The sequence below is a fragment of the Tasmannia lanceolata genome, unplaced genomic scaffold (assembly GCF_043159265.1).
Source record: "Tasmannia lanceolata isolate RefF3 unplaced genomic scaffold, GAP_Taslan_0.1 ptg000025l, whole genome shotgun sequence".
Lineage (NCBI taxonomy): Eukaryota > Viridiplantae > Streptophyta > Magnoliopsida > Canellales > Winteraceae > Tasmannia > Tasmannia lanceolata.
In genome coordinates, this window is record NW_027518702.1 from 14,766,219 (window position 1) to 14,779,795 (window position 13,577).

General features: G+C 37.4%; 1 protein-coding gene across 3 annotated transcripts; it reads right to left on the reverse strand.

The window, feature by feature from the left end:
- Window positions 1-522: 522 nt before the first annotated feature.
- Window positions 523-7,327, reverse strand: LOC143857927 (uncharacterized). 3 transcript variants are annotated; one of them, XM_077368480.1, is made up of 6 exons: window positions 6,881-7,327; window positions 6,431-6,563; window positions 4,819-4,951; window positions 3,686-3,722; window positions 2,367-2,616; window positions 523-1,858 (listed from the first exon to the last, which is right to left on the reverse strand). In XM_077368480.1, the coding sequence occupies exons 1-6, from the start codon at window positions 7,061-7,063 to the stop codon at window positions 1,749-1,751; spliced, it is 846 nt and encodes a 281-aa protein (XP_077224595.1). In that variant the 5' UTR covers window positions 7,064-7,327; the 3' UTR covers window positions 523-1,748. The 3 variants fall into 3 exon arrangements, with proteins under 3 accessions (XP_077224595.1, XP_077224594.1, XP_077224596.1); XM_077368479.1 differs by having other exon boundaries at window positions 523-1,861; XM_077368481.1 differs by having other exon boundaries at window positions 523-1,878; window positions 6,881-7,324.
- Between the last annotated feature and the right edge of the window lie 6,250 nt (window positions 7,328-13,577).

A 13,577-nucleotide genomic window follows, 5' to 3' on the forward strand; every position in this document is an offset into this window, starting at 1 on the left:
AATATAAACAGGGCCTTAGGCCTGTTTGGATTTTTTGGAATTTTTTAGAAAGGAAAACTGTTTCTAAAATTTCATACTGTTTTACACATGAAAAATGATAACTTAAACCTTAGGAGTTAGGATCCACTTTTATTTAGAGGGACCTTCAATCTAAGATGATATCCCTCTAAATTAATCATAATCATGCTATTTTTCATTAAATTGTGAAAATTCTCCATCAGAAATGTTTTTCTTGCAATCCAAACAGCTATCGTATTTTCTATGGAATTTATATTCTAATGAAAGAAAAGTTAACAGTTTGACTCCTGACCTAAAACCATATCTCTCTCTTCTCTACATGGGATATATCGCTTCCTATTAAAATAATGTTATTTGCAAACAAGAACTAATTTTGGTTATCCAAAGAGGCCCTTGATACTCATCATAATTTTACACATATACTGCAAAGAATAACATGTACCTTGGAGATTAATGAGAAATATTAATAAATCATACCATAAGCATGGGATTAACATGGAAATATGCAAAACCCAACTCTAAATTACTACTAGAGTATCAGTCAAGTGTATTATCAAATGACATGGATAGGGGAATAAGATCAGTCTGTCTCAAAGTAAATAGAGCTACTTAAGACAATCCAAAGCTCTGATTAATACATATTAAAGTATCAAGCTTCTTAAATGTCAAACCATCAGTACCATAAGAAGAGATATAAAAGGGCGAAGTGGATGGAAAATGCAGTGGAGTAGAGGCTTGAGTAGAACATGACCTTGGTCCTAACCATGGTTTGAAGGAATGTTAGAGGAAGTAAACCCAAGGGGCCAAAAACATCTCCCTAGGGTAACCTCCATGGTTTGGTTTGGTGCAACCAGACAAAAGGGGAAAGAGAAAACAAAAGGAGAGAAAAAATGATGCAAAGAAATGTTCCTATTTGTGGGTTGAACTCCAAGCCATTAATGGAGTTCCTTTAAGTTGGGAGGCAGGAGGTAGAGCTAAATGCCAAAAACAAACATTAACCCCCTCTAAAACTGCCTCAATCAGGGCTAAAACTTCCTTAAGTTCAGCCATGATGACTATACAAAACAGATACCAAAAAAGTTTAGTGGGTTTATCTTCTCTTTGCCTAGGGAAGATGGGTTGGTTACACAAAGACTACATGACAGTTTTAGGTGATGTTGGTGAAGTGATTAAAGGGCACATGTGCCCCCAAAACTCATGAGTCATTTTCACCACATCTAGGACTAATGTTAGAACAAGGATTTTTAGGGCGTGCCATGCCCCATGCATTGTTAAGATGCACCTCTACATTTAGAGGTACTAATTAAGTTGGAAGGATTAGCCAGTCACTCAAGGCTAATTTTGGGTTTGAGGGGGTGCTTGCTGCCACACCATGTGTGTTGCTGAATTTACATTTTCTGCAAGCCTAAGTTAAGCAGTTTTGCTTTGGTTTTAGCCCTCCCAGGGCTAATGGGGTTAGAGGGTTTCATTTGGCCTTAGCTCATTTGATAGCTAAGTTGGTTTTGGGAGAAACCAAACAGACTTGGGTGTTGTCCTTTTAGCCCTTCTGGGGCTAAATAAGGAGTACCCATTTTCTACTACATGCAAGAGGAAAATTTGAAGGGCTTTCCTCCAAATTTATAGGAGGGTTTTAGCCCCTACTGGGCTAAAAGTGGAGGGAATTAGACCACCCTTAGGTCTACCCTTGGGATTTTGTTAGAGAGAGAAAGAAGAGAGAGAAAGAACCATGGTTAGGCCGAAGGTTGTTCAGATGCTGTTGGAGTGAAGGGGGTTGGGATGAGTCTGTAGTGGTGAGGTGTTGGTGCATGAAGAGTTGGAGGTGGAAGAGCCAGGGTCACGCCTGCTGCAGAGCAAAACACACTGTTAAAGATATTAGTATCATTGATGGAAAATATTAATCAAAATATATATAACAAAATGCAATTAATAGAAAAACAATATATCTCTATATACTTATACCTTCTGTAGTATTTTGAGAAAACACACGAAAAGATGTATTTTCAAAACTACAAACTAATATTAAAAAATGAAAATAATAATAATGATATTGATGTCTGTGAAACAACAAATTACTCCAAAAGCTTAAGCTTTTAGAGTTGGTGTTATTTATTCAATTATACTTCAACACTCCTCGCGTGTGGCCCCTCCTTCGGATTGGCCGTACATGTGGATTCTTAATATAAAGGAGTTGTTGGGTTTGGAACACAAGAGCTGCCATGAGAGCTAATTACTCCAAAAGCTTAAGCTTTTAGAGTTTATTTAATCATTTACACTTCAACCATGTTTAACCCTAGAGATTAAAGGGGGAAAAAATAAAAGATATTCTGTCAAGTAGAAGATAAACAGACCTGGTTGTACTGCAGCTGGTGGGGGTGCAATGGATATGGGTCCATAGTGTTGAGGAAATGAAGTTGCTCCCGTTGAATTCATGGCGGAGTATTGAAAGAGATGAGGATACTGAACTCCATAACCTTGCCCTGGAGCATAGGCAGCTGCCCCACTGCCATGCCCAAACTGAAAGTATGGGTAGAAACTGTTTGCCCCTCCATACATGGGATACTGGCCAGCTGTCCCTCCTCCATACACATTATAATAGCTCTGCACAACATTATCTCAATATATTACTCTTACCAGCTTAAGAATAATGATAATAGTACTATCAATAATAATAAGTGCAATGATAGATGCAAGGGAGCCCTTGCATAAAGAGTCGGAAAAGGGCCCTTGATTGGTTCCACATCATCAAGTGTAACCGAATTTACTTTTTCAACTGATTTGAAACAGTTACACTTGATGATGTCGAACCAATCAAGGGCCCTTTTCCGGCTCTTTATGCAAGGGCTCCCTTGCATCTATCATTCCTCTAATAATAATAACAATATATTAATAAAAATAATCAATAATAATAGTGAGGGTAAAAGCATGGAAGAATACGGATACTTCACCCACTTCTATTAAACAAAATTTCTAAACCAATTTTAATTTTTTTTCTTTATTTTAGTTTGGTCTCTCCGATGTTGTATTAGTATAAGAGTGTCAGAATCCGACAAGGGTATTGAGCGTCGAATTCGACATACTCAGAAGGAAAGATTTGTAGATTTACTACATATATTACCAACCTGAGCATCATAACAATAACATTATTATTCAAATAAAAAATCAATAATATAGTGAGAGTAAAAGCAAAGGAAGAATAATGAACTCTACCAACTTCTATTACACAAAACATCTAAAGCACTATATAATTTTTCTTTATTTTGGTTTCGTCTCTCTCATGCTGCATCAATAAGGGTACAAGCATCGGAATTAGACACGGATATCAAGTGTTGAATTCGACAAACCTCAAAAAGAAAGATTCGTGGATTCGTTAAAATATTTATAATCAATTCTAAAAATTTAAACATAATAATATGGTTATAACAAGTAATATATTAAGATTTTTAATCAAATGAGTAAATATAATATTTTATTTCCATATAAACAACTTACTATTAGGATGGATAAAACTCAAAAACATGTAGTAAATGTAAAAGGGTAGTCCGGGTTGATTATCTGACTTTCCTCATGTCCCAAGTGCAGGTGATCGAGTTTGCAACATGATAAAAAGAATATGAGCTAAACGTGATCATAACTTCTTTACAAACGGGTAAAAAAAAATCATACGAACCGTAGGATACGTGTAATCCGGAGAATATGGAGAGTACCTGAACAAGAAAAGATAATAAAATAAGTTAGAATAAAAGCCTTGTTATAGGCAACTGATAAAACAAGATATAGTGCGGAAAATGATATTTCCAACCTCTTTTTGTTTGTCTTTTCTTAAAAATGACAGCATTTTCACTCTTTTGTTTGTCTTTTCTTGAAAATTACGTGAAATGGCAAACACGAGGGAGTAAAATAAGGGGAAAGTGGTGGAAATATCAATTCCTGTGGAGGGCATGTTTGGCTACCATGAAAAAATATTCCATGGAATATTAGACTTAGAGAGGGGTGCGAGTGAGGGGAGCATGAAGAGCCTATGAAAAAGGGGAAAAAAACCCAACTTGAAGCAGCTTATAATTTTTCATTGTTTTTAAGGAGTTCTTTTGCTCTCTCCACTTAGTGCTAGTCTCTTACAATTGGGCCCTCAAATATTCCGTGGAATAATTTTCATGGTTGCCAAACATGCCCAGAGGAATGATACTGTGTAGAAGCTTTTACGTGAGAAGTATATAAGAAGGCTGAGTTGGCCCCACTCATATAAGTGGGTGGGACCCACTCGATGAAGGGTTCTGACGATAAAGATGGAAAGTGAGTGGGACCAACAAGAGCCATCGTGAGCTTCTCATACTAAATCTCTCTCATAGTATCATTCCCCAAGAAAGTGCAACTTTATTGTCTACGTATTATCTGTCATACACGCATGCATGGGTGTCTGCATATTTAAGCATGCGCACCTCAAATGTACTTCCTTTTCGCTTGTGCGTGGGTGCATATACACATATATGAGTGTATGCGCGGGCACATGCGTGCACTGGGTTGTCACATGTACATGCATCATCTATCATTGATGTTCACGTGCACATACATCCATGGTTGGTGTCATGGATGGTCATGCAACTATATGATCAGTTATACTAGAGAGACGGTGGAGAGGGGAGAGCATCCATGATCAAGTACCATCCATGGATGATCATACACCAGGAGTGCTAATATGCATAAAATGAGAGAGAGAGAGAGAGAGAGAGAGAGAGAGAGAGAGAGAGAGAGAGAGAGAGAGAGAGAGAGATCTTGCTATGCATAGCTCATTTAAATTCTTACCCATATACATTATAAGGAATCCCTTGTTGGATGGCATAATGAGGGAAGTTGGCAGCCGAAGGAAAAGCTGTTCCCACTCCACCTTGAACGCCTGTATGATATGAGTTCATCACCCTAAAGTTCCTGCCCCCTCCTGTTAAAAAAAGGAAACAAATGCATGTATAATGAGAAAAGGTATTAAGAGGCCAAGCACAATCTGATTTAAGAACGAGATCCAATTTATAAACTAATCTTTATTTTTCTTCTTTGACGTACAAGGATACAATAGACCCATTAAACACCATTGAAACAAGAACAAAGCCCATTTGAGAAACTGATCTCTTTTTCAGCCCTCTGATGTTAAAGGAGACAATAGACTAACCACAATTTAATTACAAAATCTATTTGAGAAACTAGCTCTTTCTTCTTCTTCTTCTTTTTTTTTTTTTTTTAATGCAAAATGAGACAAAAGACTAAGTACAATTAGACTAAGAACAAAACCCATTTGAGAAACTGATCTATTTTTCACACCCCTCTGATGAGACAATAGACTAACCCACAATTAGATTGAGAACAAAACCCATTTGAGAAACTAATCTGTTTTTTTCCTTCTTTCATGCAAAATGAGTAAAGAGCCTAACTACAATTAGACTAAGAACAAAACCCATTTAAGAAACTATTCTCCTTTTCCCCTCTCTGATTGTGAACGAGACAACAGACTAACCACAATTAGATTGAGAACAAACCCCATGTGAGAAACCAATCTCTTTTTTGTTTCTTCTTTCATGCAAAATGAGACCCAAAGACTAACCACAATCAGACTAGGAACAAAAGCCATTTGACAGACTAATCTATTTATCTTTCTTCTTTGAGGGGAAAAGAGACAATAGACGAGCCACAATTAGATTAAGAACAGAATCCATTTCTGAATTTAATTTCATTTTTCCTCTTTTGATTTAAAAAATGTATAATATTTCATTCTACTACTTTACTTTCAAAGCTAGAAGCCTTGTGTCACAAGTACCAGTAAGTAGGAATAACTAACATTCACTACCAGCTGGTTAGTTATTCCATTCACTAGTCAAAGGAACAACAAAATAAATTATGATCAGACTTGGGAATTTGAGATTATTATTGATTCAATGTCTCTACATTTTGTATACCTTTCTACTGTGATGTCTTTCCTGTTATTACTAACCTCATTTAAACCTTGAAGAAAATTATTCTACTTTAAAAATAGATTTCTTAGGAGAAGAATTAATATTGCTACCAATCTGCTGCAAAATACTTTTGACTGTACACAAATGACATGAAATAATGTAAATAAGATGTTATAAATAATATAATTCATAAACATACAAAAATTGTATATGTTTATAGTGTATTTTATGTCAGAATAATAGCTTGATAATAGATCAATTGAATTTATCTTATGCACTGTTAGATCTAGAATGCTAGAAGCACAGAATAAAATGTTCTATTATGTGGACGATTTCACTCTTAAGATAAAATATAGAAATCTAATAATGAAAAGTTCAAAAAGAGGACAGAAGAAAAGGAATCCAATGAACAAACAAGAAGAAAAAGGAAAAGGAAACACAAAAGCAAACAGAAAAAAAAAAACATATATTACCATGTTGTGGTGTTGTAGGTCTGGATCTTTGAACACCCAAAGAAGCAAGATTGCAATTAGCCCTTCTTCCATCAATCACAGGAGATGCATCCACACAGGCTCTCATGGCGGCCTCGGATTCTCGAAAAGTTACCTAAAATGGAAATTAAAGAATAAAAAATCAATTTTCTCTTATTATAAATCCAAAATAAAGAAAATGAAAAAAGTGGATCCTGTGCACTTTTTCTGATAATTTTAGATCCTGATTCCCTTCCAAGAAATATCCACCTCTAGATATTGGATAGAACACAAGTTTTTAGATTTTGATGAAAAAACATTGACAAACAACATAAGAATAATAGAATCAATACCTAGAATATATATTATATATGTATTGTAGGAAGGGAAATTAAACTTAAAGAAGATCCTATACACAATTTATTATAAAAGGAGAGGAAATCAATAACTTACAAATCCATAGCCTTTGGATCTTCCTGTGTTCTTATCTGTGATGACCACAGCCTCCAAAATATCTCCAAATTGCTCAAAGTATTTTCTCATGGTCTCCCTCTGGGTTTCCCAAGCAAGCCCCCCAACAAACACCTTAGTGTAAGTGGTGTCTCCAAATTGAGCTGCCAAATTAGCTGGAGTCATCTTCACGTCTTATCTCTCCCCTCCTCCTCTAATCCTTAACTCCTAAGTTAGTAACTTCTCTAAGGTCAAATGGTGGCACAAATGATCTCTATGTGATGAGAAGAAAAAACCCACCAAATTTAGAGGATCTTCTTTAAGTTTGGATGTAAGAAGATGAAGATCAACTAATTGGGGTCGGGAGGATTGTGGAGAAAGAGAGGGAAAGAGAGGGAGGGAAGAGAAAGCAAAAGGTGGGAAAAGGAAAACCCACAGACATTACTTTATTACATAGTATTATTGTCATGGTTGGCATCTCATCAGACCAAGGAATATAAAATACAGTTGAATGACAGAACTATCCTTCATATTATGATCAATTACACAAGTACCCAACCACCCCTGCTAGAAAAAATAGGGGGTTTGCAAGTGGCAAAAACGGAACGGGGAACGGGAACCCTAAATCACGGGGGAATTTTCACCATTTTTTTGTACTAAAAATAGGGTTATTTTATTTTTGAAAAAAGAGGACCAGTAGAGAAAATTTAAATGACAATCCAAATGGAAGTAATTCTAATCGGATGGTTAGGATTGTCCGATTAGTGCAATCTTTCAAGATCATGGTGGGCCCTAGGCCTGTCATTCCTTATGTATTGCCCATATCGGACCCTTCTCAGGTACCAATATATTGGGCAATGTCACTGAAATATTCCTAAATTTTCTAAAACATGAGTTGCACGTGAAGTCCAGTATTTTTCAAGAATTATAGTGGGACCCACTCCGTAGGATGATCAAAACCGCTCATTTGTTGGGCCCCAACTTAAATAGGCGTACCCTATAAATCCTCTCCATGGGATGATCCTAACCCTTCGATATATAAAGGTTTCTATAACGTGCAGCTAGTCTCTACAAATCGGAGGGTTAGGTTCATCCTGTGGATATGATTTTCGGGGTACAGCCTTATTCAAGTTGGGCCCTACAAATTAATCTTATTCACATTACGGGCCTACAAATGAACAGTTTGGATCATCATACGCACTGGGCTCCAATTTGTTTTCTGAAAAAATACTCGACTCATGCGCACACTGCATATAAAATCTCTTAAAAAGTGGCAAATTTAACAGTAATTTTCCTAAATATTCAAAAAAATCTCCTTATACTAGCATATCAGACCCCACCCATACTAATATTGATCAAAAATATATTGGCCGATATATTGTGATATTCAAAACCATGGGTGGACAGTGGACCCAAATGTATTAAGGTTTTTTCCTCATTTAAATATAAGCAAAAGTGGTCTTAAATGTTAAAAAAATATTTTAGGGTTTAGAGTTTAGGGTTTAGGATTTAGGGTTTAGGGTTTAGGGTTTAGGGTTCAGGGTTCGACCCTAGCTTACCTACCTCAATAACATTTTTAGAGTGGGTTTGGTATTACGTTTGACTTCTCCGGCGGCAAGGGAGGTTTTGGTCAAATGAAAAAAGAAGGAAGTCATTTCGGTAAGGGTAAAAAAGTCATTCTTGAAAGTTTTTGGCGTATTTTCATAAAAACAAGGGAGGGACTATTTTGGATAATGATTGTAACGAACTTTCCGCTTTTCTTCTAATTTTTAATTTCCTCGAAAATGTCAGCTCGTCTCGTAAAGAAGAAGAATACAAGTGGGGAATGCTAACGTACGCCGACGTTTCTCTCTGTGCAATCCAAGCAATTTTCCCGTGCTGTGTAAAACTGTACTGAAATAATTTTCTTAGTAAAATTATTACATGGTAAAGTTTTTCACCGTAAAATTTTCCTTTTCCATTAATCCATTACATGCAGTAAAACAAGATGCTAAATCTAAATATATTGACCCAACGACCACTAATTTTACCCATGAGATTTCTATTTTCTGACCCGTTTATTTTTTCTGTTATGACTTAAACACAACAAGGACCACTTGATGAATAGATCAGAGGATCTGGACCGTTCATATGATGGATTGTCATGTGGATGCACCAACTAGACAATCCAAACCATTCAATCAAGGTGAAAGGGAGTCGATTCGGGCGAATCAATGATTGTTACTGTTGATTTTTTATTAACTCGGTTGAGTCAAGGAATTTCAGCTGATTTGGTAGGAAAAAAAATTGGAGTTGGAAAATAACTCCGGCAGAGGTATTAGGATGTTGACTCGGGCAAATTGACCTTTGACTCGGGAAGTTTTTAAGAGTGGTTTTATGTTGTGACTCACATGAGTCAACTCAGACAGACCATAAGACGAGTCAACTCTATGTATATAACTGGATTTGCACACAACTTATGCTGAGTCACGTACTTTTTCTTGTGCCATGAGATGAATTTAATTTTCCCTCTTCATAGCCTTATGTACTGACCTTCTCGTCACTCCATCATTGTAAATTTGTATGCATGCATAAAAGGTCTGATTGAAAGCCTCATCGGCTAGATCGGATTATCTGCTGTATAAAGTGGCTACTATGCTCCTTCCTAAAAGACACTTTTTGGGCCCCGCATCTTAGGCTAGTGTTACTGATCAGATCTGTTGATCCGACGGCAGTCATAAGTCCTGTTAAATGTTGTTGTTGATAACACCTAGCTTGATCCATGAAGCATTGTTTAGGGTTCCGTTGAGATAAGTTTCTTGCTCACGTATCTTATGCATGGAATGTCTTTTCGTATGATGATCCAAACCGTTCATTTGGTGGGCCACAACATATATAGGCTGTATCTTAGAAATCACCTCCATAAGATGATTCTAACCCTCTGATCTATAGAGGAACTGCTCATTATAGAAACCTCTATACATCGTACGTTGTGGCCTAACAAATGAAGAGTTTGGATCATCCTATGAAGTGGTCCCGTAGTAACTGGACGTCAAGATTCACATACAATATAAAATCTCATTCATACAGTGTGTGCACTTTATCAAACCACCCGTCAACAAAATGAGGCTAACTGAGTTAAGCCCGAGTCCTGAGTTTTCAAACTTTTGAAGGGCATTTTGGACATCTAAATGAAATCTTCCCCAAGATATAACCTTTCGATTTATTTTTGGAACGATTAGAACACCCTTCAGTTACTTCACATTTATTAAAGATAGTCTTTCATGAAAATTTAAGACGATCGAGTGGTGTGTATTGCATAAGTGGGATCCACTTGTGATCGACCTAGACCACTCATCTGATGGGCCCCTTCATCTGTTTTTTCTTATTTTCTTTTATTTTTAATCTTAAGTAAAAGAGCTCAAGGGATGGGGAAATGTTATCGGCACAACCCTATTTTGATATTTACACAAACCCAGCTGTCTTTTCTACTGTAATTGGGTCGAGAGAGCTTTTTGCAATAACCTCTTAACAGCTCTTTAAATAGTAAAAGAGAAGACGGGTTAGCGAAAATATCAAAATATGTTGTGCTGATATCATTTTCCTTTTTATGACGATTTTTTTCTTCATTTATCTAAGAATAAGTGAATAACATGGCCGATAACTGCATTGTTCCCAACAACAGTATACAGACAGATGCTCCCCCCCCCCCCCAAACCCCGAAATGATCCAAACCATTCATATGTGGGGTCCACTATGGCAAGTTAACTCCCCTATGATCTCCACCATTGGATGATCCCTGATGTATGTGGACAATTGGTGTTTTCTTCATCTGCTGACCTCCTAATTAAGAAGATGGAGATGGAGATGGAGCATGGGACCCTCAAATTCAAAGAATACAATATGATTGGGGAACATCCTAATGATCCAAACCGCTAAAAACTTAAACTTCTTAATGATCATTTTCTGGGCCCACATGAACGCGATCATTTCCTTTGATCTTTACCGTCAACCACAATTACTTTTAAATTACCATCAGATGATCCTAGCCCCTCGATCTATCAGTCATTGATTGTGTCATGGAACAGAGACCAAATATCACCATGTGAGTGAGACCAATTTTAAATTGCTAGGGATGATAGTGATAGCAGATGAACGGTTACGATCACTCCCGTTCGAACGAGAGGCCGGGCTTTTAGATAATTTGAAGAAAAGAGGAGGGTATTTTGGGAATCTGGATCAAAATATACAGTATTGTCAGTTCTGCCAGAAATTCTGTAAAAAATAAAATTAAAGTAATAATATTTAGCTGTCACCAACTTCTCCTTTGACCAGAAAGCGACATCAAAACCTTCTGCACCCACCAACATGGGCTCCTGAGCTGTCATCCACGTGGAGCCCATTCCTTGAAATGACCAAAATACCACCAACTGTCAGAAGGCTTTGCACTGCCTGAAGAGCTCAATTTCGTCATTAAAAGTAGAACTGGATTTTGGGAATCTGGGGGAACTGATTTTTTTCTCCCCCCTTTTCTTCCCCAGGCCACCTCCTTTTTAGTGTAAAAAGTGGGGTTCTGAGCTGTCATCCACCTGGGCACAATTCCTTCCCATAGTTGAGAAATTACCAAAATGCCGCCAACTGTCAGAAGCCTTTGCGCGGCCATAAGAGGTGAATTTCGTCATTAAAAGTAGAACAGTATTTGGGAATCTGGGGAAATGATATTGTCTTCCCCTGGATGCCCCTTGTAGTGTAAAATGTGTACTAAATAGACTAGAAATTGGTGGCCCAGATAAGAAAATTGGTGGCCCCGTGAATATATCATTTCCCATCTGTTGTCCGGAAGTTATATCTGTAACAGCCTTGCATATTTTTTTTTTACCAAAGTACCCCTAAAAGAGCGCCACTTTAACAGAGAAGATGGTGGTACTCAACGTAAATAGGCCGTACCCTGAGAATCATCTCAATAGGATGATCATAGCCTTCCAATCTATAAAGATCATCCTATGAAGATGATAATTTGGGGGCACAATCTATTTACATTGGGCCCCAACAACTGAACGGTTTTGATCTTCAAACAAGGTGAGCTTCGGTGTATTCCATATACAATGGGACCCACCTAGTAAAAGGCACAAAAGAGGAGATATTATATGATGTCCGTATACTATTTTAAAAATCACTACAGCTTACCTGGTTGGTACATCCAAACCATTCAGTTGATTGCCCTCAATGTGAATACGTCAGGCCCCAAAAATCATCTCTATTGCCTCATCTTAACCCTCTCATCTTTAGACGGACAGCATATATATATATAATTCTCAACATATAGAAGAGTTAGATCATCATATGGAGATGTTTTTTTAGGGCAACACCTATTAACTTTTGGCCCACTATGTTCAAAGATCTAAACAATTTAGTTGTTACCCACCAAGGGTTAATGTTAAAAGTAGGGGTGTAACTCAGGTCAGATTGGGTCGGGTTGAGGCTAACCTGAACCCGACCCGAGGAACCATTTACTCAACCCAAACCTGGCCCGACCGAGGAACCCTTTTTTCCAACCTGAACCCGACCCAAACTCAACCCGAACCCGAACCTCACCCGACTTGACTTTTTTTCGGGTTCAACCCTACGCAATTTGTACCACTAGTTAAAAGAGAGAGAGAGAGAGAGAGAGAGAGAGAGAGAGAGAGAGAGTGTGTTAGGTCGGATCCTTCTTATCCGCCAAGAAGGCGGCATGGGTCTACATCCCCGCCCAATTCTTCCTTTGAGACAACTCAGCAACTCGCGACTTCCCCAGTGCGGCTCATCATCACAGAGTGGCATACCGATTCTGGTCGGCATGAGCTGGTCGGGTCGGATCCGGACCGGTCAGGATATTGTTTGCTCCGTCTACATCCATTTTGTTAGTTTCTTGTTTGTTAATGTTAGTGATTACTAGATGTGAGAACTTGAATTGTTAGTTAATTTCTACATCTAAGCTATCACTTCTGAGATGATCATCTGCTATTTTACTAAAATATTTGGTATCTTCTTGCACTAGTACAATTTTTTTTTAATGTTCATATCTATTTCAGATACTAGCAATGTGTCTGGATTTTGAAGTTTGAACCATGAATTGATCCATATCTACAGGAGATTCAGAAGATAGTTTAAGATGTTTAGCTTCATGGGGAGTCTTCAAAATTTGATAGCATTGTTTTGTTGGAAAACACACATTGATAGACATTTTAAAGAGTGAAGTGTCTTTTGGAGAAATTTTCGAGGCATTTAGAGGTACTTGTGCTTGGATATGGAGTTTCTTTTTCTCTTTTGTGTAGACATCCCTGCTCAAAGGTATCTCTATATGTAATGTTGGTGCCTGAAGTCTCTGAAGTAGACTTTTCATGGTCACTCCTAACTGAATTGTTTTCTAATATGTGCATCTGGACAATTCAGTCATATGTGCATATAACCTAATGTGCAAATAGTCATATGTGGATATAACCTAATGTGCGAATAATAATTATATTAATTTCATATCTATGTCGTACTTAATGTTCTGAAAAGTAGCCTTCATGTCTCATTTACAAATAAGATTATCGTCTGAAGGATTGCAACTCAAGGTCGGGCAGGTTGGGTTTTCCAAACCCTACACTACCCAACAAACTATCTCGGGTCAGGTCGGATTTGTTATGGGAAAACCCAAGTTTATAAAACCCGAAACTACCCGAGATAGTTTCTCCAG

Excerpts from the sequence above, each read along its gene's own strand:
- LOC143857927 (XM_077368479.1), bottom strand. The coding sequence starts at position 7,063 with ATGACTCCAGCTAATTTGGCAGCTCAATTTGGAGACACCACTTACACT. Across the intron at positions 6,564-6,880 it reads GATCCAAAGGCTATGGATTT|GTAACTTTTCGAGAATCCGA; the intron begins GTAAGTTATTGA and ends TTTCCATTTTAG. Across the intron at positions 3,723-4,818 it reads ATTCCTTATAATGTATATGG|GTACTCTCCATATTCTCCGG; the intron begins GTAAGAATTTAA and ends TTTCTTGTTCAG.